This window comes from Gasterosteus aculeatus, chromosome 21 (genome assembly GCF_964276395.1).
Source record: "Gasterosteus aculeatus chromosome 21, fGasAcu3.hap1.1, whole genome shotgun sequence".
NCBI lineage: Eukaryota > Metazoa > Chordata > Actinopteri > Perciformes > Gasterosteidae > Gasterosteus > Gasterosteus aculeatus.
Window position 1 is genome coordinate 133,298 of NC_135708.1, and position 27,609 is coordinate 160,906.

The following is a 27,609-nucleotide window of genomic DNA, read 5'->3' on the forward strand; positions in this document are numbered from 1 at the left end:
ATACGAGGAGGTGAAGCATAAAATATGCAACAAAAAAGGAAAATGGCAGCTTTTTATTTCTGTATCTGTGTGTATGTGCTGGTTTTACCCTAAAGTGTCTTTGAGCAGCCTACCATGTAAAGCACTATATAAATAGTGACCTGCTCACATATTTTATTTAAAGTGATTTTAGCAGTTAAGAAAAGGGCTCATTTGTGTGACACGGGGGGGGGCACCAGGCTTCAACCCAGCTGAGGAATTGGCCCTTGTTTTAAACCAAGGCAGCCTGTGATGGGGGGATTCAGGGGGACTGGCTGCCCTCTTCATACATGCTACATTCTCCAGTGCATCAATCACCATCTGTACGGAATATGTGGAAATCCTCTTTGATGTGACACCTTCTTCTGTGCAGGGAAGGTAACAACACACACTTCTGACAGTGCGGCAAATAGTGCCTTTATTTACAGTTTCGGCACATAAAACATGCCGTTTGCAAAAAAGCTCAGCTCGGGGACGGCGACCAAAAGAGCGATCAGTGAACGAGGTTTTACAACATGTAAACACCTGTTTAACTCCATGAGAAATACGTGTGTATTAAAAGGATCTGGCGACAGTTGTGGTCTGAATCCAGAAGGTGGCAGCATTGCGACATATTGGATCGCAGCTGCCGGAAGAGCTCAGCGACGAAGAAGAAGACTCCCAGAATGCAACTGGGCTGTGTACCAACCTCCAGCGAACTAAACCAAAGTGTCACTTGGTCGTTGTGTCAGGAACATGGCGACTTTCAGCAAATATCTGACCGCAAAGAACTCGTCCGTAGCCGGCGGCATATTGCTGGCGCTGTACCTGCTGAAGCGGAGGAGGAGGGCGGCTCACCGGGACGGGTAAGCGGCCCTGAAGCGCACGACACGCTGCTTTTAGTGAGTTGGGGACGGCTAGCTGGGCGCTAAGTAGCCGCTGCTAGCTCTCCATTGGGAACGACCGGTGACTGCAACCTGCCGCTTGGGTCGTGAACCCGCTTCCGTCCTTTAGTACAGATCACTGGTCATATAAGTGACACGGCTGCGATCCGCTGAGCGAGAGCTGTGTGACGAATGTGCTTCCTTAGCGTTACAATACGTTATAATGCCTTAAGAGATGTGTGTGTGTGTGTATATATATATAACTATATATATATATATATATATATATATATAGTTATGTCCTCAGTTGTGTGTGCGCAGCGTTTCTCTCCAGCCGCAGCTGATCTATTGTGGCTCTTTCTCCGCAGCAGAAAAGGAGGCTCCGACGTGCTGAACGAGGTGTGTGGATTCTGGCGTGTGATGGAAGAGTTGTCATGATGAGTTGCTGTATCACAGACCTTTGCTTCCTCTCTTCATTCAGAAAGAAGGCAGGAAAGACCGTGCAGCCGTGGACAAGGTTTTCTTCTCCAGGATCTTCGAGATCTTGCGGATCTTGGTACCTCGACTTGTCTGCAAGGAGGTGGGACATTGAGCGACAGGCCCGACCTGACATGATATTGTCTCCAGGCGCTTCACACACACACTCACTCTGCAAAATAAGAAGGGGAGGCTTGGTATTTCAGAGTCGAGGATCGATCATATCCATCAATGCTGAACACATCTTGTGACTTTGTTATATGAAAAGGTAAATCAGGGCTTTGGGGAATTATTTTATTTGATAAAATCAGGCTGCTTCTGTTGTTAGAAGTAGGATGTTGCTCCCTTAGCACTTAACCGTTAACAGCTTATATTTTGACTGTTTAAAAAGACTGAAGCTCTGAGGGGTTATTAAAAGTCAAAACCCACGCAGCACCGACCTGTTCACCCCGTTCAGAATGCCTTCTTTCATTCCTTCTCCCGCCTCCATGTATCATTTAGTTTCTGTCATATTTACCTCGTGGCCAACGCTGCTGAGCAACGACAAGTAGGTTGTAACCTTGTACTTGATTCAGGTGCTGAGGAGTGTCAGATAAACCTACATTTATATTAAAACAGTAATGCTTTATTAATCAACACATTTCGAAAAATCCTTCAACATGAACTAATCAAATAATTAAAACCTCTTTTCACACTGATGAATAAACTAATGTAAGGCACTTCTTGCATACCCATCTTTGAAGAGGTGTACTCACTTGAAAACATACATGCATAGAGTTTACCTCGTTGAAGAGAGTATGTGTTCGGTAGTGACAATTCTTAAGGTTACACGGCGATTTTCAGACTTTGGAACACATTTATAGCAAAAGTAGTGTCTGAAGTGGTTCCCTGTTTACAGCAATGCTTCAGCTGAGGGTGCACCACCAAAACCACTTGTGAGACTGGTGATGTACGACAGGATAAGATGGACATGGAAGCTCCTTCACTTTGTTTAGTCCCGAAGCCTTGACTTGTACAACGGCAGTTATCAGATGGCATCATCTGTGTTTTACTCGACACCGGTGTCAAATCATTAAACAGGACATTTCTTAAAAGCTTTCATGAAGCAGAGTTGAAACCCAGACGAGACGTGATTCTCGGCTAGTCAAAGGATCCTGTCTATAGTCCTCGGTGTCACAATCTGCTGAATCATCTTCCAATGGGCACTTCCACATCTCACACAGCATTGTCATCCATGGTTGAAGGAGATGCAAAAGAACACCTACAGTGTTTCCCCTACCATAATAACAGCCCCCCCCCCACACACTGAAAATGCATTGCAAATTAATATAAAAGTACATTTGTTAGGGGAAAGAAAAGGATGTGATGTCAAGGCAACAGGCAAAGAGCCGTGATTAAGCAACCCAACCACGGTGTTATTCTGAATACTAACCAGAGTGGTAAGAATGGCAAAGGGCTGTCTGCCCTGCTTCCAATGGCTAGAAGGCTCATTTTAAACAGGGAAATATTCTGAAATGGCATTGACCTCCACCCAAACCAATTGGTTGTAGGGTATGGGCTAATCAGTAGTTAAGCGCTAAGGGGCAGTACTGCCATTAATGTTAGTCTGAACGTAACTTGTGAATCGCGTTTCAGTAGCCTAGAGAAAATGGTCCATGCAAGAGACGCACAGCATTGGCAACATGACGTTTTGCTAAGAGGTCGACGTTAATCTGTGTCGTCTCCTTGCTAGATACGGGTGGTTAGAGGGCTGATATGGATCCATGATGTTTGGCCAACAAATGGTAGCATGTCCACCTGAATCAACCACTCGAGTCATGGCGCATGAAATATCAAAGTTTACACCAAACATGTTGGCTAACGGTCATGTTTGTAATGGCAACTAACGGTTGCTCGAAAGGAGTTAGTGACTATTTGTTTTAACAATTAAATACATTTTAATCGGGTGAATTTATTTATGGACTTTTTTTTGAAAAATCCACAAATTATTCAAACTAAGTACTAAATGAGTGTAAATGCCAGAAAAGCAAAACACAACACAAGAAAATGGCTTCAACCAGACACCCATCTACATGACTGGTATGATTATAATGGAAAGAAGGCTGTAGAAATACATTTCCCCAAAATGCCATTTTTTTTTGGTTTTGTTAGTTCTTTATCTGAAGTGGAACCAGCCTCAAATATGTCATCAACTCTAGTTGTCCAGACAGCAGAGTCCTTTGACCCATATAAGTCCGCTCCACAGGGCAAGGACACTCGGTCTTATCCGATCAGTAGATATGAGCAAGGGCAGCCCGATAAACGGCTGAATAATCTGTTTTACAGCCCGTTTGTTGTTGTCCTCCACAGACTGGCTACCTCATCCTTATCGCTGCCATGCTGGTGACCAGGACCTACTGTGACGTCTGGATGATCCAGAATGGCACCATGATCGAAAGGTCTCAAGGGCTTTCAATGAGCGCTTCAATGAACTTGTTGGGGCTTTAATGTTGTCACCACGTAGCAGCCGTTGGCCGCTTCTGGCTTATATGTCAGGCCTGATCCATGTTTATACCTTTTGAAATCCATGTGAATCGTTTGGGTGAGTTTCTTCGGGGGGGGGGGGGGTTCAACTGGCCGGTCAGCGTTTCTGACTTTTTATCCTTTCACTCCAAATTGAAGTTACCGGTGATTCGATGATAATAATCATCATCATCATCATCCAGTGTGTTTGGGCACAATCTCTGATCTTGATCAGATCAGTGTAGACTTTTGGTACAACAATCCGAAATGAGTTCTGAAAGCTCGAGGGTTCATCAGACGTGCCTGTGGTGTGGAGGACAAACATGTTTTGCTGCAAAGGGAAGTTTGTCAAAAGAAAATATGTATGATATATTATTCGTTTGTGGCAGTTTTTGTGTGATCCTGTGCCGTCACTGCTGACTTTCCATTCTCCACAGCGGTATTATAGGCAGAGACATCCGTCTGTTCAAGAAGCACTTTTATTCCTACATATCAGTGATACCCGGGGTAACTGGCCAACAGTGTTCTTACACTAACACTGGCGTTTGAACAGCGTGCTCGGGAATAGTAATTCATCACTCACTGCCGGTGCTCTACGTTCTCCTCCGAGCCAAACAACACTTGGCTTCCGCTAACCTCAAAACGTTAGCATGTGAAGCTGACAAATCAATGTACTCTAGACCCAGTACACTGTTGCTTTGATGGGAATAGGAACCATCAGTCCCACTAATGATTAACCAATACCTGCTCGTCTCTGTGCATGTTGTGCTTTGCAGTGCGATTATCGGGCGCTCGTCAAAAGATTTCAAGGCCTTCTTGTTCAGCTTTGTCAAAGTCATGCCACTTGTAAGTGCCTTTATTTTATTGTCTTCAGTGTCCGTTGATAGTCCTGCACATAGTTGTGGGCTTCTCATCCTTTTGGTTGTGTACAGAAGAATGGAAAGAATGTTGAATTACTTTCAGATCAATAAGCATAACCTATTACTATATTGCAACTGTACCTTTTGTATCCTGCAATGTTAAATGGTAAGGCGCGCTTCGTTCATGGAACAGTGTAGCTCATTGTGTGTTTAATGACACTCTGTTGCACACAGTTTATACACGGATACTCAGATCAGAGTCAATCTTAGTAAGTGTATTTATGGAAATGTATTTTGTGATTCGAACTGTGCCTTGCACAAGTATTCACCTCCCTGTGACTTCTTCCATTTTGTTCCATAACGAACTGGAATTCAAATAGACTTAAGTAGACTTTTTCCCATTTGATGAACAAAACAATGCTTAGTACTTTGAAGGTGCAAAATACCTTTTTCATTGCGGGTTCAACAACATCCATGTTTGGTTTTGATGGAAGTATTTTTCAATCCTTACATGCGATTTCTGTTGGATAATTTATTTTGGTAGAGACAATCACAAAATATATTTGTGCCTTTTTCAGTGGACATTCATTAATATTGAGACTGATCTGACGTTTGTGGACCATTAGAATAAAATCAATTATTGGCAGCATAACATTGTTCAAATTGTCCCTCTGCTGCATGTTTTTGTATGCTTCTAATTGAACAACCAAAGCCACAATGTGCATGAATACGATATGGTTTTGAATAGTACTGCACTGTAGCATAGAGCTCATGTCTGTTTGGTGTGACTGGTGGTTTCAGATAGCCTTGGTGAACAACTTCCTGAAGCTGGGTCTCTACGAGCTGAAGCTGAGGTTCCGTGAGAGACTCACTAAGAACTTGTACGACCAGTACCTGCAGTGAGTATCACAGCAATACCGAAGCTGCATCCCAGTCCTACGCCATCTTCTCATTATTCAGATGCATTTTAATTTGCCTCAGAGGGCTTTACAGTCTGTACACATGCGACAAATCCTCACATCGGCACAGGAAAATGAAATGAAAAACCCTTCCAAAGGGAAGAACGTCAGAGGAGGATCCGTCTCCTGATGGACAGACTACGATGATGTCGTGTGGACAGAATGAACAATGTAGAAGATGAACAATACATTCAGTTCCTCTGACAGAAATGATTCAAATATTGGGAGTAGTAAGCAGGTGTACGGCAGGACCACTGCAGGGACAACCGCCACCAGATAGAACCGCCGCCATCAGATAGAACTTTAGGAAAGGGTAATGTTGGTTTATGATGACAGGAAGCACAAGTACTCCGTGGAAGTTAGTGATGCACATTAATGAGATGGTAATTCTTATTATAAAGGGAGAGGGAGACAGAGGAGCTCATTCCATCTGTTATGTCGTTTATCAAATACAGCAAAGCAATGAAGCTAGAGTTGGTACACTTTGCACGGTAGCTGGAAACTCGCGGTAGATCACACAAAAATCCATCTTGTTAGAAGACACATGAGTAAAAGAGAAGATGAGTGCTGAGCAGGTTAACGCGTTACGACATTATTTCCAGAAATTACTTAATTGCGATTAAGCTGTGGTAGTTTTAAAGTTCGTTGGTCACTGTCTTTGAATCACCTTATGAGTGCAATACACTACTCCTACTTTACTCACTATAAAATGATGCAGCTGTGGTTTGGCTGACGGAGGGAGAACCACAACTGGAAAGTATCTTTTCGTCCAAAGAAGCACAAACTTTTTTAATTGGCAAGTGCTTTTGGCTTTAATTCAGTGATGGGTGTTTGACCTCACGGCGTAAACATTAGGCGCATTATTGGTACCTTTCCCCCCGTTTCATCCACCACACTTTTCCTCACCAGGATCCATGTAAAACCTTTCAACCCCTCTTGCTTCATTGTCTACCATATAGTGTCCCTTGATATAGCTGGACATATATGCAGGTCTCTCACTGTTCACAAGTCACAACCAGGACACGGGTCTGTTTGTTTGATCATGTGCTTTGGCTCTCCAGAGGTTTCACCTACTACAAGATGGGAAACCTGGACAACCGGATAGCCAATGCAGACCAGCTACTGACACAGGATGTGGAGAAATTCTGCAACAGTGTGGTGGACCTCTACTCCAACCTCAGCAAGGTACCAGACTTCAAATAAATGCTGTGAAAGAATCCCCTCTGTAAGCCCATTGTAGAAGTTGAGTTTGAGTATTGTTTTGAAAGGGTCTGTCCTGTGTGTGTCCTTCAGCCTCTGTTGGATATCGTTCTGTACATCTTTAAGCTGACAAGTGCCATCGGTGCTCAGGTGAGTAGAATATGTCCTACGTGATCTCTTCATGTGGTGTTCAAGAACTACATTTGTATTAAGGTTGTTAAAGTGCTCAAAAAGCTGAAATAACTTTTCATTAATGCCATTGGGAAATTGAATTCCAATACAAATCGGCAGGGAGATTTAATAGCATTAATAAAATAATGTAACTAAATACTGAGGTAAAGGCCACCCACCATCCAAAGTGGCAATAACAGTTAATAATTCATTCATTGATCCTGCAGAATCTGACTGATGGGATTTTGTTCTTCCCTTAATAGTTCAAGGGAAAATTATATCCCAATCTAACTTATTGATGTCTAGACTTGACACCGCTTTACGGTACGTTCACACCAGAAGCGAAGCGGTGTATTCCGCTTCATTCGTGCCTGGAAGGGGGCGTGGCTTATCTCCGTTACGTGTCTCCGTAAAGACAGTTATCGTTTCCACCATGGCAATAAATGGCAATAAGCACAATTTCGGCTCTTTATTTGTTGTGTGAATTACACAAACTGTTGTGTTTGGGTTCATGACATCATCCGTCACTGCACACAGCTTGAATTTCACCAACGCCTCCAGGAAGTGCGTCTGGATGACTGCGGCTTCCAGCGCTGCTGCAGGCGGCCCAGCAGCCGGTCTGATGACCTGTTGTGTCGGCTCGGTGCGTGACGAGGGGAGCATCTCAACGCTGATTGGCTTTCGATAGAAAGCGTCAGGCGACTATTTTGCCCAAAAGTGAAACATTTCTACTATGGGCGAAAGAGCGATTTATTCGCTTCGCTCGTTACGCTTTTTCGCGTCCCATGCGTCGCGTCCTTCGTGTCGCCTCATTCGCGACCAGACGCCTCTGTGCATTGACTTTACATGGAATCTACTTGCGTGAATAATTCGCTTCCCTTTTGGTGTGAACGCACAATTTGTTTTTAGAAATGTTTGGATCACAACAGTCAACAAACAATGGCATATAGTACTGTTAGCAATCTGCATGCAGAAAAGGAAAGAAGAACCTTTGCAGCATTCAAATATTGATTTAGAATTGGAATGTCAACATGGTTGAAGCAAATCTCACAGCTCTAATTCTGAAATGGATGGCATCATATGACATGCAGTGGATATTAAAAGTATTATTAAAATCATGTTCAATATCATTAGGTTTTTACAAATTAATATTGTTAGAAGATAAAGGGAGGGAAACAATTGCTTAAATATTCACCCCCTGCATTTAGTAGATTCTTTTCCTGAACACTTGCTGGAAATAAATCCGATCAGTCACATCATCCTCCTGGATTGGGTGATATCTTCGTGCTTTCATGTTCGACCCGCTACCATTACAAGACTTCCAGGGCCTGTTGCTGAGAAGCATTTCCACTGAAGCGTTTAATGTCTTGGTCCCCCCCCCCCCCCCCCCTTAATGATTGATCTACTAACGGAACTTAAACGTGAATGCAATCAAATCAGACCCAAGCTATTCTCACCAGCCGGTGCACTAAAAAGTTCCCAGCATACCTTAAATCACTAGTACAGCACATGGCTGTCTTGCAGCACCTTACTCATGGACACACGCCCACATACAGTCACGTTTTTCTGATATTGGGGAGCAGAATTAACAGTCTCTGTTCAGTAGTTGTACTTGTTATAAATGTATATTGCTGCATTCATAATGCATATTGATGTTTATTAGAAGCATTACCTACAGGGCCTTAGGACCCAGGCGAATTCAGGTGAGGGGAGCAACCTGTGGGAGGCTGGCTTACCTGAATAAAGAGTTCCACTATGGAGCAGTTAGTTCTCACGTCCTGTGTGTATTTCAAAAGACATTAGTGGTTAATAATAACAACTTTGGTTCCATCGACTCCATTTGGAAGATATTAAAAATGAACATGTCCAATTAGAGATCGGGGTCTTTCTCGGTGTGTCCGCCCGCTCCACTGCAGCAGTCTCACGCTGCGTTCACACCAAACGTGATGTAAATGTTTGCCGCCACAGGGTTAATTCAAAGTCCTTGCACAGATGTGATGCAGCCTGCAGCACGTTTCTCGCCGCTCAATTGCAGCACTAGTTTTCATACTACATACACCGATCAACTGCTCTCAGGGGATCTCCATTTCACTATGAACCAACATATACCTTCTAGTCTACCCAAAATGGGGGTGTTCTTTAGGTGGGGACGCGGAACCGAGACAAGAGGCTCACACAATCCGTTCCCCTCTGAACGGTGTGGGGGTGTCACCTCACTCACCACAGGGGAGATACTCGACCCGGGCACTGCTGATGGCAGGTTGGGGCCACCAGAGACTTTTTCTTACGATCCGGCATTTAATTACATAATCCGTAGCACTTAATTGTCGCTTAACCTCATAAGGCCCACAGAATTTAGGCTGGAGACAGGAGCCAACCACAGGCAACAAGACCATCACCCGGTTTCCTGTAAGAAAACTACATCCGAAAGTTTTCCTGTCATACCGTTGTTTTCCGGCCTGTCTTGCAGCAGTTGTAGGGGGCCGCGCATCGTGTGTCCAAACACTAACTCAGCCGGACTAAATCCGAGTAGTTTCATGAATGGTGAACAGTAGCAGTGGCAAGCCCTCATCCCAGTCCTTGTTGGACTCTCTGGGTGGTATACACTGGAGTCCTGATGCTTAACCGTCAACTCCGCCATGACCTGTGTAAAACATCTTAGACATGAAGTTAGACCCTTGATCCACTTGAATGCATTTTGGCAATCCGAAGGTGGAAAATAATTTATCCAAGGCTTTCACTACTGCCTTCGCTTTCAAGGAGCGCAACGGCACAGCCTCGGGAAAACGTGAAGCGACGCACATCACAGTAAGCATGTACTGATGCCCAGCCTTGGTCTTTGGTAGGGGGCCTCCACAGTCCACTATGACATGCTCAAAGCGTTCACCCATTATCGGGATCGGACGTAAAGGGCCAGGAGGAATAACCTGATTTGGTTTTCCTGTCAGTTGGCAAATACCACAAGATCGACAATATTTGGCAACATTGGATTTCAACCCTGGCCAAAAAAAAGAACTGAGTATACGATGGTATGTTTTTGTTATTCCCAAATGTCTGGACGGGTGGTGGTCATGGGCTAAACTTAGTACCTGGGACCTAAACTCTTTCTGTACAACGACCTGGGTAACCACATCAAACTCCGCCCTAGACACCGGAGCCACTGACGCAACAAGACCCGCTCATCATACATATACACTACCGCTTTCACCTTTCACCTTTCTGATCCCGGGCAGCCGACAACCAGGCAGCTAGAGTACTGTCCGCTAGTTGAGCGATAATTAGCTGACTTCTCTCTACTGCCAAACACAAAAGGGCTTAAAAGAATCGTCAATTTTTTGCGGTTCCTCTGTCCGAAGCTCAAACCGACTCGTTTTTGACAGCCTCTGAATTAGCCTGACAACAGAAGATTTTTCCTTTTGCTGTAATATCAGGCAGCTTGCAATGAAGTGGCCCGGTTCATGACAATAAAAGCGCTCCCGTCGGGGACGAGAAGTTACCACGTCGGAAATTGTCAAGCGACCGTGCTTTATATACAATAGGTACCGGCGGCCCGCGCTGCACAGAAGATGGGAAAACACTTGAGTCAGGACAAACTCATTCTCCAGGACAGCCGCCTCAGCAACTATCGTTACTCTGCTCAGTCAAATACAAGACGATGTGCTCCTGCAGCCACTTTCTGAACTCTTCCAACAACGTCCGCTCCCACAGCTGTGCTTTACTGTGCCGTAGCTTTACTGGATTGACACCATTTATCGAAACGCATGCCTTTTCCACGTGCAATGCTGCAGCATTATCGTTTACAATTGTTCTTTATTGTAAGTACGGGGCCATGAGGTCCCTTCAGGGTGAGCGTGGCCCAAAACAACAACCAAAACAATGTGTGCAGGTCACCTAACTTCCCTAGACCACACAAAGGAACAAACAAAAGTACAGGTTTCTTACCTATCGCCTTACCCAAAAACAAGAGAATACATGGTCAAACAAAAGGGCGTCTCACCCCTACCACTGCCGACCCCCTTGCTAACCCCACCACCCAAAGATCTGTGAGGTGCAGCATGGCCCGGTTGGAGGCTGGAGAGACCGGCATTAGGGGCGGGCTGGCACCGACAGGATCCCTCTTATACACCGACGTCCAATCACTAAGCAATGCAGATAATAACAGCAACCCCCTCAGGCAGGGAGGTAAACCGTAACTTTAATAGGACCGTCTATAAATGACTTTTTTTTTTAAATGACTTTTCCTAACTTAATGGGGACAGCTGGTGTTTTCAATGTGCTGTACGCATCAATATTCTTTGGCCACAGGCTGTTTTAGCTGTATAAAACATGTACGTTCGTCTACAGGTCAGATACAAAATCATTATCAAATAGTAAACATTTGAATCAATTTGGGTTTGGTGTGTTAACGGGGGATGATGTCGAGGAGTATCCTGATTATGAGGCGTTGTCCTCTGATGACAAAGGGAAAAGTTCTTATGGTCCGTTCCCCCATCTGAACAACAGGTAGACTTTGCTTCTAATGTCATCGAAATGTTGCCGGTCCCACAGGTACGCTGTCAGCCACGTCCATAACCTCAAATCAGCTTTTGAGCATCAATCAAAAGGATTTACTTGATGACATTTGACACTTGAGATGACAAATGTAGAGGGCAGGCGTGTGTGGGGAGTTAGAAAGTTGGATGTGACCAACTTGCAGTCTACGTTGGCAGGAGAGTACAAGTCACAAGGCAAAAAAACAGCAAGCCTTTGGGCTGCTGACACTGGAGGGGCCACCATGCCTCTGAACACCTGCCGTGTCATACACTTTGATGACCGAGGAAGGCAGAGCCGACGAGAGCGTATGGGACTGTGGCGTTTCAGACAATACGTTCCCAGCAAACAGGCCAAATATGGCATGGAAATATGGGCAGCATGTGTCTGCAGCCAAATCCAGGTCAAAGGTTTTGTTCATTTGAAAAACAAATGTGTTTTGTTGTTGAACATTGAAAAATACAACAATGTATTCAAAATGAAAATAAGTTTTTTTATAAGTATTTATATATATTTTTTTTTCATTCTTGACTTGTATTTATTTTTTGATACTCACTGTATTTTTCAGTTGCAGATTGTAGCTTTTCTCTCAGATCCAAAAACAAAAAAAAGTGGGTTTTTTTCAAATCATTTTATTTTGTATAGCCCAGAATTGCAAATTACAATTTTGCCTCAGAGGGCTTTACAGTCTGTACACATGCGACATCCTCTGTCCATCTGCACAGGAAAAACCCTTCATGGGGAAAACGGGATAGAAACCTTAGTGAGAACGTCAGAGGAGGATCCCACTCCCGGGATGGACAGACTACAATGGATGTCATGTGTGCAGAATGAACAATGTTAAAGATGAACAATACATTCAATTCTTAAAACAGAAATGATTCCAATATTGCAGGGACAACCACCATCAGATAGAACCACCACTTTTGACCCTGATGTGGCGTAGGGGGCGGGGTATCACCTGGGAGGGGAGTGGAATCATGAGTGACAGCTGTATCTGCGTTCCTTCGCCCTGAAAGTGAAAATATAAACTCTGCTAGCGAGTGTAGCTGAGCCTGGAATGTGCAGGTGAACACTGGGGAGCCACCTGAACAGTAGTTCCCCGTAGTCACTTAACGGCTATTCCCGGATGTTTAAGGCAGTGGGTGATGCTTTTATTTAACAAACGATACATAAACTTGGGGAAAATTTGAATTGTTTTGTGGGTGTTTAAATTGCTGGGGTCAAATCGAACCCAATGGTAAAAGATGTTAGTAAATTTTAGTTAACGAGAGTATTCCTGCCAAATGCATTTTACACTGTATATTTTTAATCAATTAACATTAGTTTTGAGTAAATAGTTTTCACTTTTGACATGAAAGCCGCTTTTCTCCAATTGATATTGACCCTGGTTTCCTTGTTTAGAGGACCAAACGCTGCATGTAGGAATGACTTGGTGTGTCTCCTACTTAGGGCCCAGCCGTCATGATGAGCTACCTGCTCATCTCAGGCCTCTTCCTGACCAGACTGAGAAGGCCCATAGGCAGGATGACCGTCACCGAGCAGCGCTACGAGGGCGAGTACCGCTTCGTCAACTCCCGCCTCATCACCAACAGGTTGGCACGGCCTCCACTGCTACAGCGCCAGTACTGCACAGCTGGTGCCACGACGCCGCATTCATCTTTTCTCTTTCCCTAAAGTGAGGAGATTGCATTCTACAATGGGAACACCAGAGAAAAGCAGACCATTTACAGCACATTCAAGAAGCTGGTGGGTACATAAATCAGGACTCTGTTTGTTGCACCAGTGACCACACCGTGTAATGGTTTCCCCTCAGAAGACAATGTAACGTCAGCTGGTTTCTGCTATGTGACTGCCTGGAGCACTACAAGGTCTGACCATTAAGTCCCACCACCAACTCAGTGTCAAAAAGGGAGAGAAAGGGCTGCTCGCCTCAAAGCGGGCTTCCTGCTAAGTGCACCTTAAAGCTGCTTTACAGAGGAACGTCCCTTCTCTCCTTGCAGGTGGACCACTTGCATAACTTTATCTTCTTTCGCTGCTCGATGGGATTTGTGGACAGCATGATTGCCAAATGTAAGTAGATATGTCTTTCTGTCTTTTATTCGGGTTGTACCAGTGTCCCTTGTCCCAGCTACAAACAACATTAAGTTGTAGAAAAGAATTGCGAGCAAAACCAAGTCAAAAAATGAATAAACCGATAAAGTAATTTAATTTACTATTTTCTATTGACTTTCCCGTGATATTCATGGTGTGAGTCATCTATAAGCAATTAATATTTCCATCTATTGCCTGAATACAACAAACGTTTATGTAAACCGAATACACTACTTTCCTATAACCCTTTTTTCCTCCCTGAACAGCTGCAGCTTGTCTTATTCAGCCCGTGTCTCTGTAGGACAGTCCGCGGTCAGAGTGTATGGGGACCATAGTGTTGATTGTCCTTGGTCTGACATCTGTGCCAGTAGCGGCCAGGTGGCCTACGTTTCACATGTCAAACATCTAGTCAGATTACAATGTGTGTGAATATAAGCATTAGAGTGTTTTTGTGTTTCTAAAATGTCCACATGTCCTCCCGTGCAGACGTGGCCACTGTAGTAGGCTACTTGGTGGTTAGCCGGCCTTTCCTCACCCCGTCACATCCCCGACACCTGCACAGCACGCACTCTGAGCTTCTCGAGGTCAGAGAAATCACACACACACACACATGTGAAATAATGCTAAGACATCAGTCTGACTACGAATGGAATTGCTCTCCAATGTCGATGCTTATTACAATGATGCCACACGTGGCTCCCTGGTGGAAAGCGTCCAGGAGGATGCTTTGCAGTGCTGCCTTTTGGGGCTCTGAGGTGTCACTGATGTGCCTGTAGGATTACTACCAGAGTGGGAGGATGCTCCTGAGACTGTCTCAGGCGCTGGGCAGGATCGTACTGGCAGGCAGAGAGATGACCCGTCTCTCAGGGTGAGTGTTCCACAATATATATCATATTACCTGCCGGTCCCACAAAACTGGATAACAATTGGCCATGAGAGGCAAATATCTAAACATCCCTGATTTGTTTGACCTTTCTATTAATATTTAATCAACAGGATCGTCCGGAAAAGGACGCGACATGTTCCAGTAAACACTTTAGTCTTTAACGTAACATCTTATTGTGTTCATATGTGTAAAGTGACCCTGAGCTTTAGTCACCTCCTTTTTGGGAAAGAGACAAGCCAGAGTATCCCTCATCTCAGGGTTAACAAACTCTGAGTTTCCACTAAACTCGCTTCTGGAAACGGAGCCCAGGTCATAGGTCAAAGAATTCTTAGACTGCAACAGAGGTCCCTAGGTGAGAATCAATCAAATCTACTGGGTAAAACACCACGACACAACAGCTTGTGACACATAAACAATTTGTAACACTAAAAATTGCCGAACTGCATGCTGGGTACAGCTCAAAACAACAAGTAACTCTGTTGCTACATGAAAACACAGAAAAGAGCGAAACAAGAGGAACAAGGAGAGACCCGAGATGCACCAACACAACTTGTGTCCAACAGAGGAGCTCAGTCTGTTAGGAAGGTTTTTGGTTTCTGAAAATAACACTAACAAACGAACGCGCTAATGAGCGAACACGCTAACAAGCTAACAAATGAACACGCTAACGAACGAACAAGCTAACGAACACTGTTCAGTTAGCCGCGATGCTTTTCGGGGTCAATGAATTAATGTGTTTACTTGAAAAAGCGATACTATCACATTACGGATACCGTCAGAATCTTTCCAAATACTCTCTCGAATACTCCTCAAAGCTCTTTATTACTACATGTCAGCATTCACCCATTCACACACTGATGACAGGAGCTACCTTCACAGTGCCACCTGTCCATCACTACCTTCCATTCACCCACTGATGACAGGAGCCACCTTCACAGTGCCACCTGTCCATCACTACCTTCCATTCACACACTGATGACAGGAGCCACCTTCACAGTGCCACCTGTCCATCACTACCTTCCATTCACACACTGATGACAGGAGCCACCTTCACAGTGCCACCTGTCCATCACTACCTTCCATTCACACACTGATGACAGGAGCTACCTTCACAGTGCCACCTGTCCATCACTACCTTCCATTCACCCATTCACACACTGATGACAGGAGCCACCTTCACAGTGCCACCTGTCCATCAGTACCTTTGTTTGGGAATCAAGTCACTCAAACAGGATGTTTGTTATGAACAATCCGTTAAAGCCGAGTAGAGCAGCTGCTTCTCCAACCAAGAGCTCTGTGAACCTTTCCAGAGCGATGAAGTACGGCGGTGTATAGATATATATAAAGCTCCTCCCTGCTGAATGCGATCAGAGGAAAGGCTGGAGACGGGACAAATAGACAGAAAGTACAAGAGCGCGCATGAGAGACGCTGCCATCTTGCTTTGTTTTTCTAACTGCATTTTTCAATACAAGCAGCAATAACTTGAAAGTTAATTTCACTCTTCCGAGATGCAAGCTGCTCCATCATAAATAAAGCGGCTGTGACGGAGCCAGAGGCGGGGCAGCTACACCTCAAATTCACCACAATCTGAGAAGGAGGCCCTGGAGGTCCATTTGAGACAGAGCTGTGATCTGTCCTGATGAAGTCAAATGTTTTTGTACTCATGCGTATGTCCTTAACAGATTTACATCTCGTATCACTGAACTGATGAAAGTCTTGAGGGACCTGAATGCTGGCAAATATGAACGCACCATGGTGTCCCAGCAGGAGAAGGGTACACGGCACTCTGATCACAATGACATATGTGACCCAAATGAGAGGCAAAGCGTTGAACACAATTTTTGTATATTTCATTCCCAATAGAATCCGACACGGCAGAGAAACTGGTACTGGTGCCTGGGAGTGGTCTCATTATCAACAGAGATAACCTCATCAAGTAGGTCCCTTATCCTGTGCTGCAATGTGCAGTGGCACATCATTGACTTTTGTTCAGGAGCTCAGATTTAAAGCAACATTTGCTTTTGCAGATTCGACCATGCACCCCTGGCAACGCCCAACGGAGACGTCCTGATCAGAGACCTCACATTTGAGGTAAAGGATGCTGACCCAGTTGATGAAGAAATGAATGCGATTGTGTTATGTTGTATCCCATCATCCAGTGTTTCTCTGCCCTCTGTAGGTGAGGTCTGGCACCAACGTTCTGGTGTGCGGACCAAATGGCTGTGGAAAGAGCTCGCTGTTCAGAGTGCTGGGAGAGGTGAGAAACCACTACAAGTACATATGTTGTGCGTGCAGATTTCTATTTGGGCATAAACAAAGCAACTGAATGTCCTTTGAAAGCTGTGGCCTCTGTTTGGAGGACGCCTGACCAAACCTGAGAGAGGGAAGCTCTTCTACGTTCCACAGGTAAATATCTCCAGCTTCACTCCATCGATGCGTTTAATGTGGCCCAGATTAATGCCACGTAACGCAGCCGGAAACCCGGAAACGAAGCCGCAGCCAGTTAGTTATCAGAGAACGCTAAGCTAGCTGCTAGGCTACCTCCATCTCAACATCTAACGTTACTCTGCGTGGCACACAGTGGTTTGAAAGCGTCCTGGCTAAATGTGGGGACATTGTTGGCACTAGAAACACAGCCGTCCAACGATACTCTAAGGCGTTCTAATGTCTAAATATTCTGAAGAATAAAATGTTCTTTGTTTTTTGAAAGAGCACAATTGCGCTATTATGCTATGTTCATTCATCGCGATTAATGTGTGATTCATTTGTTTTAATCTATTGACAGCCCTGCATGTACACATATGGTCAATAATCCTATTACAAATACAGGGGAAAAGGATGTAATTGATCTGAACTGAAACATGAGCAAACTGCAGCCAATAGCACATAGATGTATATTATCATATTCACATTGACACCGATATGTTTGATAGACAAACAATAAATAAAGAAACATGTTTATAAATATATTAATCCATAAGCAAACTTCCACAGATAAAATCACACATCACACAGTGATGTTTACTTCAATGACTCTTTTTAATAAGTGCTGTTTTGTGCAGAGGCCTTACATGACTCTGGGTTCTCTGAGGGACCAGGTCATCTACCCCGACACCCATGAAGATCAGCAGCAGAAAGGCATCCCCGACCACGTGAGACACAACACACACACACACACACACTGTCACAGCCCGTGTGTGTGTGTGTTTCTAATGACTGGCATCGTCTGGTCTGTGTGTCCAGATATTGAAAGAGTATCTGGACAACGTGCAGCTGGGTCACATCCTGGACAGGGAGGGCAGCTGGGACTCAGTCCAGGACTGGATGGATGTGCTCAGTGGAGGAGAGAAGCAGAGGATGGCTGTAAGGACTCACTAACTCTCCTTAGTCCTTCAGGTTGAACATTGATTCTCAGATAGTCCATGCATTGACTTATCGCATGCTCTGCAAATACAAAGGTGTATTTCTTATTTATTGGTTTTATTTCATTTATTCTGCAGGGGCAATATTTATATTTTTCACATTGAGGTTCTAATGTCTAAATGTTCTTTGTTCTTTGAAAGAGCAGAGTTGTGTTATTTCGCTATTGTCAGTATGTATGTAATCACGGCATAAACGGGTCTAAAAATTACAATAATACGGTTCATCGCAATTCATTTTGGTGCTACGTATTGCACAACAAGTAGTTATTGTGGCAGTCCCAGTCGGGTCGGTGTGGACCTCTCCCAGCGCACACTGCCATGGACCCTGAACCCTGGACCATCATGTAATACTTGGTGGTGGTCAAAGGAAAGTGACTGACGCTTTGGATCATATCAGCGCGGAAGCAAACCTTGTATAATGGCACAATTGTACAGCTTTTTAGCTCATTGCTGATCCATATTTACCGATTATTATTTGTCACCGTGTTCAGTAATACGGCTCCCTGTTACTAAGCTAAAGTGGTCGAGATTGGGAATCCAATCCTGCCTTGGGTCCGGATGAAAGACTGCTGTTAACTGCTCTGAGTTCTTTGTTTGATACAGATATTTAAGTTTGGATATGACCGCCTTAAGTAAGTTAAGTTAAACCCACTGACAAAGGCCTCCACTGAAAATCAGTCAAATGTATTTATTAACATGCATTCGCACAAAAGGTTTTGCCATTTGGAGCAAGTCTCTATAAACTGTCTGTCTTCTCTTCATTACATCACATGTCATTACATCACATCACATGTCATTTATCTGACCCTTTTATCCAAAGCCACTTACAATAAGAACATTTCAACCATAAGGACACAAAGTCAGAAGAACAAGAAACAAGAAAGTGTGATTTCATCAAATAAGCCGCTTTACAACTTGCTGTAGATAAGAACCATTATAAGTCCAATGTAAGTGCTACAGGTAGTTAGTGTGTTGGTGGAGGTAGAGTGTGAAGAGGTGTGTCTTTAGTCTGAAGATGTGAAGGCTCTCTGTGGTCCTGATGTCTTCAGAGACCTCCTTCCACCATTTAGGAGCAGGACAGCAAAGAGTGGAGATCTAGTGGAGTGTTTTGCTCTCAGTGAGGAGGAACAAGCAGTTTATCACATGCAGAGCGGAGAGGTCAGAGGTCGGGATGTCGGGTTTTATAGCCCAAAATAATAAATGACAAATTAGCCTCAGAGTGCTTTACATTTTCTGCACATGTAACTTACTGAATTATTGAACCTTAACTTCATTAAAGTGTCATTAATCACCCGTTCACATGTAAAAGGGATCCGTACGGATCATCAGGGGTCCGTTACGTCACTACTTCTGGCACTTGATTTGGTCTATCAATCTGTCCCAATCAGTTCATCAAGAACGGTATGGCTCCTCACAGCAAAGGACCAACTGTATTCACTTTCTATTTACTAGTTGTGTCTGTTTCCCTTCACATATGCAGATGGCCCGGCTCTTCTACCACAAACCCCAGTTTGCCATTCTTGACGAGTGCACCAGTGCAGTGAGTGTGGATGTGGAGGATTTCATCTACAGCCACTGCAGGACGGTACGTCCCACAAATACACGTCTTCATTGTTTGCATAGCACATGATGTATTGTTGTTTTTACTTGTTCAGCAACGCAAACACACAAATCAAAGCTCTATACTGGCAGCGGCAGACAAAAGACTCATTTTCTTATTTCCTCTTGGGCTTTGTAAACTATTAACCACCCTGAATATGATACACAAGTGGTTTAACAAAAAGTAACAGTATAAATCTCACTCACATTCAGCTCTGTGTCGTACAGCGGCTGCCATATTTCTGCAGCACTCCTGTTTTCTGCATTACCTAAACGTGGGGACGCTTTATTAGAACTGGTATTGAAAGGACTGGGGTGCTTAAAAAAACAAAAAAAAACATGTAAAGGTGGGGCGGTTTGCACACACACACAGTATCACCCTGCAGTGGGTTGAATGACATAAAAAGCTCTAGGAATGTTCCATATGTCCACATATCCAGGGGACAGTTTACATGTGATGACTGCTGATGGACAGGCCCCGCCCCTCAGGGAGGCTGTCGTCTGAATGCAATGAGACATCAAGGAGCACATGTGGTGTTAATCGGAGCGTGTAGGAGTTTGCTAACAATTTACATTTTGGGGGGCGGAGCTTCGGAGTCCAAGAGGCTTTTTTTGTAGAGCAACGTGTCAAATTTCAATTAAACCTGTAACTCATAAAAATCAGATGCCTAATTTCACCATGTGTGCAAAGTGAGTGAAAAATCAAAGCGTGAAAAATAATCCTTAAATCAGCCATCAATAACAACCAGTTTCTATTATATGAAAAACCTCCTATGGAACATGTGGTGAGATGTGACCTTTCTAGCGTATGGACAAGCTCAAACTGTGCGCTCCAGACATTAACGATGTAGTAGTTGGACACAGCATGTCGTATGCTGGATTCTGCAATTAGATAAGATCTGTACTTTACCCCGTCGGCCCCAACCAGTCAAAGGTCAACATCACATGACCACCCTGGAACTACACTGTCTCAGCTGGGCCTCGGGCATCTTTCACACATCCCCCCTAAACAGATTTCTTAAAAGATAATACCACTTTACCTTGAATGACACATATCATTATGGCACTAATTGCCCCCGTAACTCTGCAAAGACCCCTAAATGTTCAAAGGCCAGAGCAGCAGTAGTAGTAAGATGGCGCCGTTGATGGCCGCCACGGTGCTTCGGTGCGCTTCGTTTTTGTTGTTTTTGTGGTTAATTACGTTTGCTGCTGCGATTCCCGGAGCTCTTTCACCAGAGATGAGCTCTTGAACATCCGTGGAACAACTCCAGCGGAGTTACTTCCAACTTCCCTGCTTTCTTCCGTGGAATTACTGGACATTCTAGTCAAAGGTGCGCTCACCTTTCGTCACGCGGTGAGACGGCGTAGGAGAGGAAAACGGGCCGGCTCGCTGTGAGACTCCGCAGGCGTGGTTCTCGCACTCCGCTGCCAGGCATCTTTCTCTCCAACGTGCGCTCACTGTGCAACAAACTGGACGAAATTCAGCTGCTGATGAGGAGAGACGGAGACTTCTCTACATCCTCCGTCTTGTGCTTCACGGAGACGTGGCTCTGCGGATCGATGACGGACTCCGCGCTCCAGCTGGCGGGCTTCAGCTGCTCCGAGCGGACCGCGACACGGAGCTCTCCGGCAAGACGAAGGGTGGAGGAATCTGCTTCTACTCCAACAGCAGCTGGTGCAACGACGTAACGGTGATCCTACAACACTGTTCTCCTGATCTGCAAACCCTTTTATTCCCCCCGTGAGTTTGCTTCATTCATCCTGGTCGGTGTTTACATGCCGCCGGCGGGCAACGTGCACGAGGCACAGCGGGCACTCGCCGACCAGATACGGCGTGTGGAGCGGACCAACCCGGACTCTTTAGTTATTGTCCTCGGGGACTTTAACAAAGGAAATCTCACCCATGAACTTCCTAAATACAGACAGTTTATTAAATGCCCCACCAGAGAGGAGAACACGCTGGATCACTGTTACACCACAGTAAGCAGGGCTCATCACGCCGTCCCTCGTGCTGCACTGGGACACTCTGACCACGTCATGGTCCATCTGATTCCTGCATACAGGCAGAAACTAAAGCTCTGCAAACCTGTGCTGAGGGAATTCAAGAGGTGGACCAGTGCTTTGACTGCACAGACTGGGATGTTTTCAGGACGACTACTGACAGTCTGGATGAGTTCACAGAGTTCACAATTACTAACCCATTGCATTAGCATTTCATTCCACTCTATTTTATTACTTGTGCACTGTTGTCTTGTCTGTCTACTGTCGCGCACTAACCGCCAAGACAAATTCCTTGTATGTTTGACATATTTTGGCTAATAAATGTTTCCTGAGAGGCTGTAACTTCCTACATCGGCTTCTGTGAGGACAGCTGTGTACCATCATGCACCAGGGTGAGTTACAACAACGACAAACCCTGGTTCACAGCGGAGCTCAGAACACTACGCCTGCAGAAGGATCAGGCATTTAGGAGCGGGGACAAAGACTTGTACACAGAGGCAAAATACAAGTTTAGCAAAGCGGTGAGAGACGCTAAACGACTGTACTCTGAGAAACTCCAACAACAGTTCTCAGCAAGTGACTCTGCTTCGGTCTGGAGACAAACACCTCACCAACTACAAGCCAAAAACCCCCCACTCCATGAATGACCTCCGCCTGGCAGACGAGCTGAACGAGTTCTACTGCAGATTTGAAAGACAATGTCCTGTTCCCATCCCCCACAGCTCCACCAACCTGCTGCAGTCCCCCTCCCCTCCCTCCCCCAGCCCATCAGGTGCTCACGCCTCTTCATCTATATCACCTTCCCCTCCCCCACCAGCAACAACCCTCTCTATTCTGGAGAGAGACGTTAACCGGCTCTTTAGAAGACTAAATCCCCGTAAGGCAGCCGGTCCGGACTCCGTCTCCCCTCACACCCTGAAGCATTGTGCTGACCAGCTGTCTCCGGTGTTCACTGACATCTTCAACACCTCCCTGGAGACCTGCCACGTACCAGCCTGCTTCAAGGCCTCCACCATCATCCCTGTCCCCAAGAAGCCCAGGATCACAGGACTCAATGACTGCAGGCCCGTCGCCCTGACCTCTGTAGTCATCAAGTCTTTTGAATGGCTAGTCCTGACCCACCTGAAGTCCCTCACCGACCCCCTCCTGGACCCCCTGCAGTTCGCCTACAGAGCCAACAGGTCTGTGGACGATGCTGTCAACATGGCCCTCCACTACATCCTCCAGCATCTGGACTCCCCAGGAACCTACGCCAGGATCCTGTTTGTGGACTTCAGCTCTGCTTTTAACACTATCATCCCGTCTCTGCTGCAGGACAAACTCTCCCAGCTGCACCGCCCGACTCCACCTGCAAGTGGATCACAGACTTCCTGTCTGACAGGAAGCAGCACGTGAAGCTGGGGAAACATGTCTCAGCCTCTCGGACCATCAGCACCGGTTCCCCCCAAGGCTGCGTTCTTTCCCCTCTGCTCTTCTCCCTGTACACCAACAGCTGCTCCTCCAGCCACCAGTCCGTCAAGCTCCTGAAGTTTGTGGATGACACCACCCTCATTGGACTGATCTCTGGTGGGGACGAGTCCGCCTACAGGTGGGAGTCTGACCATCTGGTGTCGTGGTGCAGCCAGAACAACATGGAGCTCAACGCTCTAAAGACAGTGGAGATGGTTGTGGATTTCAGGAGGAACAGAGCCCCAACCTCCCCCATCACCCTGTGTGACTCCCCAGTCACTATTGTGGATTCCTTCCGTTTCCTGGGCTCCATCATCACCCAGGACCTCAAGTGGGAGCTGAACATCAGCTCCATCACCAAGAAGGCTCAGCAGAGGTTGTTCTTCCTGAGGCAGCTGAAGAAACTCAACCTGCCAAAGACGATGATGGTCCACTTCTACACGGCCATCATGGAGTCCATCCTCTGCTCCTCCATCAGCGTCTGGTACGCTGCAGCCACAGCCAAGGACAAGGGCAGGCTGCAGCGTGTCCTCCGCTCTGCAGAGAGGCTGATCGGCTGCAATCTGCCGTCCCTGCAGGACTTGTTCGCTTCCAGGTCTCTGAAGCAGCTAAAAAGATGGTAGCCGACCCCTCTCACCTCGGACAAAACCTGTTTGTGCCCCTTCCATCTGGCAGGAGGCTGAGGTCCATCAGGACTAAGACCTCCCGCCACACCAACAGTTTCTTCTCATCAACAGAGCCCGGTCCCCCACTGACTGACTATAACACTCCACCGGTCACTCCCCCTCATACTGCACATGTCACTTTCACTGTAATTCATCACTTTGTCGTCACTTTGTTACTTCTTCGCTAGTGCACTTTATCCTTAATATATTTTTTTACTTTTTTAATATTTTACATTTTTAACTAACTTCTTGTTTTATACTAACCCACAGCCTTATTCTACTAACCCATTGCATTAGCATTTCATTTTATTTTATTACCTGTGCACTGTTGTCTTGTCTGTCTACTGTCACGCACCAACTGCCAAGACAAATTCCTTGTATGTTTGACATATTTTGGCATTAAATGTTTCCTGATTCCTAAGCAGCTTCCATCAGATGGAAACAGCGAGCAGCTCAGCTTTTGATCATTTGGAGTCAAATGTATTGTAGCTTGATCTACAAATGGTAGTACTGGGTTTTGGATCTAACCTGTTGCTGTGGCAGCAGAGACGCATTAATCATCTGCTAATCAAAGTCAGTGTCTTTGTCTCTGGGTCGGCCCATTCGTGGCCTCCCATCCCGTAGAGGAGGGTGGTGTGTTTGTAGGCCGGTACTAGCTGTGTGTCCTTTGATCCTCAGGTGGGCATCACCCTGTTCACAGTGTCCCATAGAAAGTCTCTGTGGAAGCACCACGAGGTAAGGATGCTTCCTGCTCTCATTCACACAGTAATGCTGCTTTCTATTGATCGGATTATCACGACACATGTGCTTAGCTTGTACCTGTGAGCATGCTGCCGCCTCCTACTGACTCTTCTTTTACTCTGTCATCAAGTATTATCTCCACATGGACGGGAGAGGAAACTACGAGTTCAAGCCCATCTCGGAGGAAACCGTGGAGTTTGGCTCTTAAGTGGCTGCTGCTGCTCAATAAAACCAGCCCACTAATGATTTGCACTTCTAGAAAATAATGTTTATAATCACGTTTCCTTTCTTTGTTATTTAAATCATCACTTTAGTCCATACTAATCATGGATTCGTTCGGTGCAATTGGAAAAACAAACGTTATTTATTTTGCCAACGTGTAAGTCGTTTTACACACGTAACATGTGTGAGTGACGGTAGAAATGTACGACATCGTTCTAATCATCTGTGCCTGCCACGACATTATTACTAACGTTAGTATCCCTTGTTGGTTCTTATTAAAGCTGGGAATGATTGGAATTCCCTAGAAATAACAGAGAAACTGTTAATGATCTAGACACCTTAAAGTAGTCCGAGTTATGTGACGATGACCGGCTTACCTGCTACTTCTGCTCATTCAAAAATAAATGGTGTTAATGGTGTAGAGATCCCACCGAGTACAGAAAACTCTCCTGACGTAAGGAGACTTGTAAACATCACATGGTGAAGTGCTGACCCAATAACATGGCAGTAAAGGGGGTGAATGATGAGTCAAATGACGGCCGACACGCCTGCATTCAATTGGGGACAAAATGACTTAGTTCCAGTTGGATCTCTGCAAAAGGATTTGTGATCAGAGAACACTTTCAATACAGTTTAACTTTGACATTTGGCTCTTTTGACAAAAAAACCCCACTAACCCACTAAACATGTTGCTTCATCCCCTTTTCTTTGCCATTGCTCCATAATAGAGAGACGGCAAATGAACTTTGGGTTTATGTGGCAGCTGCTCTGACCCGACTGAGCTTTCATCCACGAGTCAAAGGCCGACTATTGATTGTGATTGGAACAAAGCAACATGGCTTCAAGCTGTGGTGGGGGGGCAACATGAATACCAGCCCCTCTTTGCTCAGATGGGCTCAGCTTTACAAACTAGGTTGTTGATTATTTGTCCGTGCAGTTCAAAGGAACGGAAATTGGAAGTTTGTATGAAATGTATATTGATGTTGGACTACTGTGTTGATACTGATTTGACATGTAGCTGAGAACTGGCTCGAGTGTATAGATGACTTATGTCCACTAATGTACAGACGACATCCCTCTGCTCTGAGACATTGATGAGGAATTAAAAATGTAAAGAAGCAGCCTCGGTGATAACATGGTTTATATTGGTTATGATGCTGTAATGAGCTCACTCTTAATACATTAAACTGTTAATAAAAGTGTGTGTGTGTGTGTGTGCCTGGCTCTTGTGCCAAGGTTCTACCTTTAGTGGCACTATGAGTCCCCTTCCTCCCTTAAAGGAGTGGAACATTGATTTAGAAGCAAATCATTTTTTACCCACGTACAGATATTTTTGATCCATGTCTATATCTATAAATGTCAATGTTCAGATGGAATACAAGAAATAAGAGGGTGCAAATCCATGTGTCCTCGGGACATTTAAACCCCCCGTTGCTCCCGTAGGTGTGACTACAGTGTGTGAACGTTAGGTGTCACTGTAAGGTAGCGCCTGTCATCAGGGAGTGGACAGCTGAGTCTGAGTGGTCTGAAGAGAAGACAAATACAAGTGCGGTCCATTCAGTGGAGAATGTTCACCTGAGCAGAGCACGGAGCGCATCGGTCATGCTGTTAGTGCGTGTTGTTCACCCACTCTGCTCATCAGACCGCATCGTCATGACGATTGGTTAAATTAACTGTCAATCGGGGAGTTATGCAACAAAATATCTCAGTTTACAAAGTCCAATGAAACAAAGACATGAATAAGTAACTCATCGTACGTAATACAGGAAGTAGTTTCACTTGGTGGCAAGATGGAGCTCTGAGGCTCCAGTCATGGACAGTCTCAGTACCAGCAACTATAGATCAAGTCCATGTTCAGTTTGGAGAAGGCTGAATGCGTCATACATACAGCGTTGGAGTTGCATTCAGTCACTTCTCCATCAATGGTGTCAAGAATGTGTAGCGGACAAAGCTGGTACACATTCAGTGGAGCAGCAAAATGTACAGTAGTTCTGAAAAAAGACTCATTTTAACTGATTAAAATTGGCACTCGGCACCAATCCAGGTAACCACCCAATACGATTGCTGCGGATTAGTAAATGTTCTCGTCTGCCCGGCTCTGAACGTGTTGCAGCAGATTTCAGGTCTGCAGATTTTCACAGATCTGTTTGAGAAGTTGCTTTAGATAAGACGATCATAAACGCTTGTTTTGTCCTCAACAAGTTCTCAATGAGGGAGAAAAAGACCTTTGGAATTGTATGAAGGGAAAGTTTAAAGAAGGGGCCGAATATAATCCTACATTGGATTGGATTATTTTATATTGACAATAATCCTTCCCAAAATGTGGGGTTCCAGCGGGTCGGCCCTCAAATCTAACATGAAAAAGTTGCACATCAACTACAAGTTATGTTTTCAGGTAGTTTTAATCTCTCTGGTGTACATGACTGGTGTACATGTGTATTTATTTACATTTACATTACATTACATGTCATTTAGCTGACGCTTTTATCCAAAGCGACGTACAATAAGTGCATTCAACCATAGGGTACAAACTCAGGAGAACAAGAAACAAGAAAGTGCAATTTCCTCAAATAAGCCAATTTACAATTTGCTATAGATGAGTGATGTTACAAGTACAATTTAAGTGCTACAATTTGTTAGTCTTTAGTCGAGGTAGAGTCTGAAGAGGTGTGTCTTTAGTTTGCGGCGGAAGATGTGAAGGCTCTCTGCGGTCCTGATGTCTTCAGAGAGCGCGTTCCACCATTTCGGCGCAATGGTATTTATGGTTTATCCAAAAGAGAAAGATCCAATTTACTGTCCACAGATTGCAAATTGTGGATTCTAGAGTTATAATCCTGTGAAGGGAAGAAACTACTGTCTAATGTTGAGGTCTAATGTTCTGTTCTGAATGTAAATCCTTTATTGTCTTAAAATGTCTCCTGGTTTCTTGGTAACTCATTCATTCATGAG

General features: G+C 45.0%; 1 protein-coding gene across 4 annotated transcripts; it reads left to right on the top strand.

Moving 5' to 3' along the window:
• The first annotated feature begins 663 nt into the window (after positions 1 to 663).
• Positions 664 to 25,859, top strand: abcd3a (ATP-binding cassette, sub-family D (ALD), member 3a). 4 transcript variants are annotated; one of them, XM_040166629.2, is made up of 23 exons: positions 664 to 863; positions 1,250 to 1,280; positions 1,363 to 1,461; positions 3,708 to 3,796; positions 4,637 to 4,706; positions 5,522 to 5,619; positions 6,741 to 6,864; positions 6,973 to 7,029; positions 13,033 to 13,175; positions 13,260 to 13,329; positions 13,584 to 13,653; positions 14,161 to 14,258; positions 14,451 to 14,542; positions 16,244 to 16,335; positions 16,425 to 16,497; positions 16,589 to 16,652; positions 16,741 to 16,818; positions 16,902 to 16,967; positions 17,624 to 17,713; positions 17,805 to 17,924; positions 19,464 to 19,568; positions 24,376 to 24,432; positions 24,569 to 25,859. In XM_040166629.2, exons 1-23 carry the CDS (start codon positions 754 to 756, stop codon positions 24,644 to 24,646), a joined length of 1,974 nt encoding a protein of 657 aa, XP_040022563.2. In that variant the 5' UTR covers positions 664 to 753; the 3' UTR covers positions 24,647 to 25,859. The 4 variants fall into 4 exon arrangements, with proteins under 4 accessions (XP_040022563.2, XP_077952775.1, XP_077952776.1 ...); XM_078096649.1 differs by lacking the exon at positions 4,637 to 4,706 and adding an exon at positions 4,298 to 4,367 and having other exon boundaries at positions 670 to 863; XM_078096650.1 differs by lacking the exon at positions 4,637 to 4,706 and adding an exon at positions 4,298 to 4,367 and having other exon boundaries at positions 677 to 863; positions 1,253 to 1,280.
• The last annotated feature ends 1,750 nt before the right edge of the window (positions 25,860 to 27,609 follow it).

What these genes read in the sequence shown, in the direction of transcription:
- abcd3a (XM_040166629.2), top strand. Translation starts at nt 754, where the DNA reads ATGGCGACTTTCAGCAAATATCTGACCGCAAAGAACTCGTCCGTAGCC. An exon ending in CAAGTGCCATCGGTGCTCAG is followed by an intron (nt 7,030 to 13,032) that starts GTGAGTAGAATA and finishes TCTCCTACTTAG; the next exon opens with GGCCCAGCCGTCATGATGAG. An exon ending in GGTGTCCCAGCAGGAGAAGG is followed by an intron (nt 16,336 to 16,424) that starts GTACACGGCACT and finishes CATTCCCAATAG; the next exon opens with AATCCGACACGGCAGAGAAA.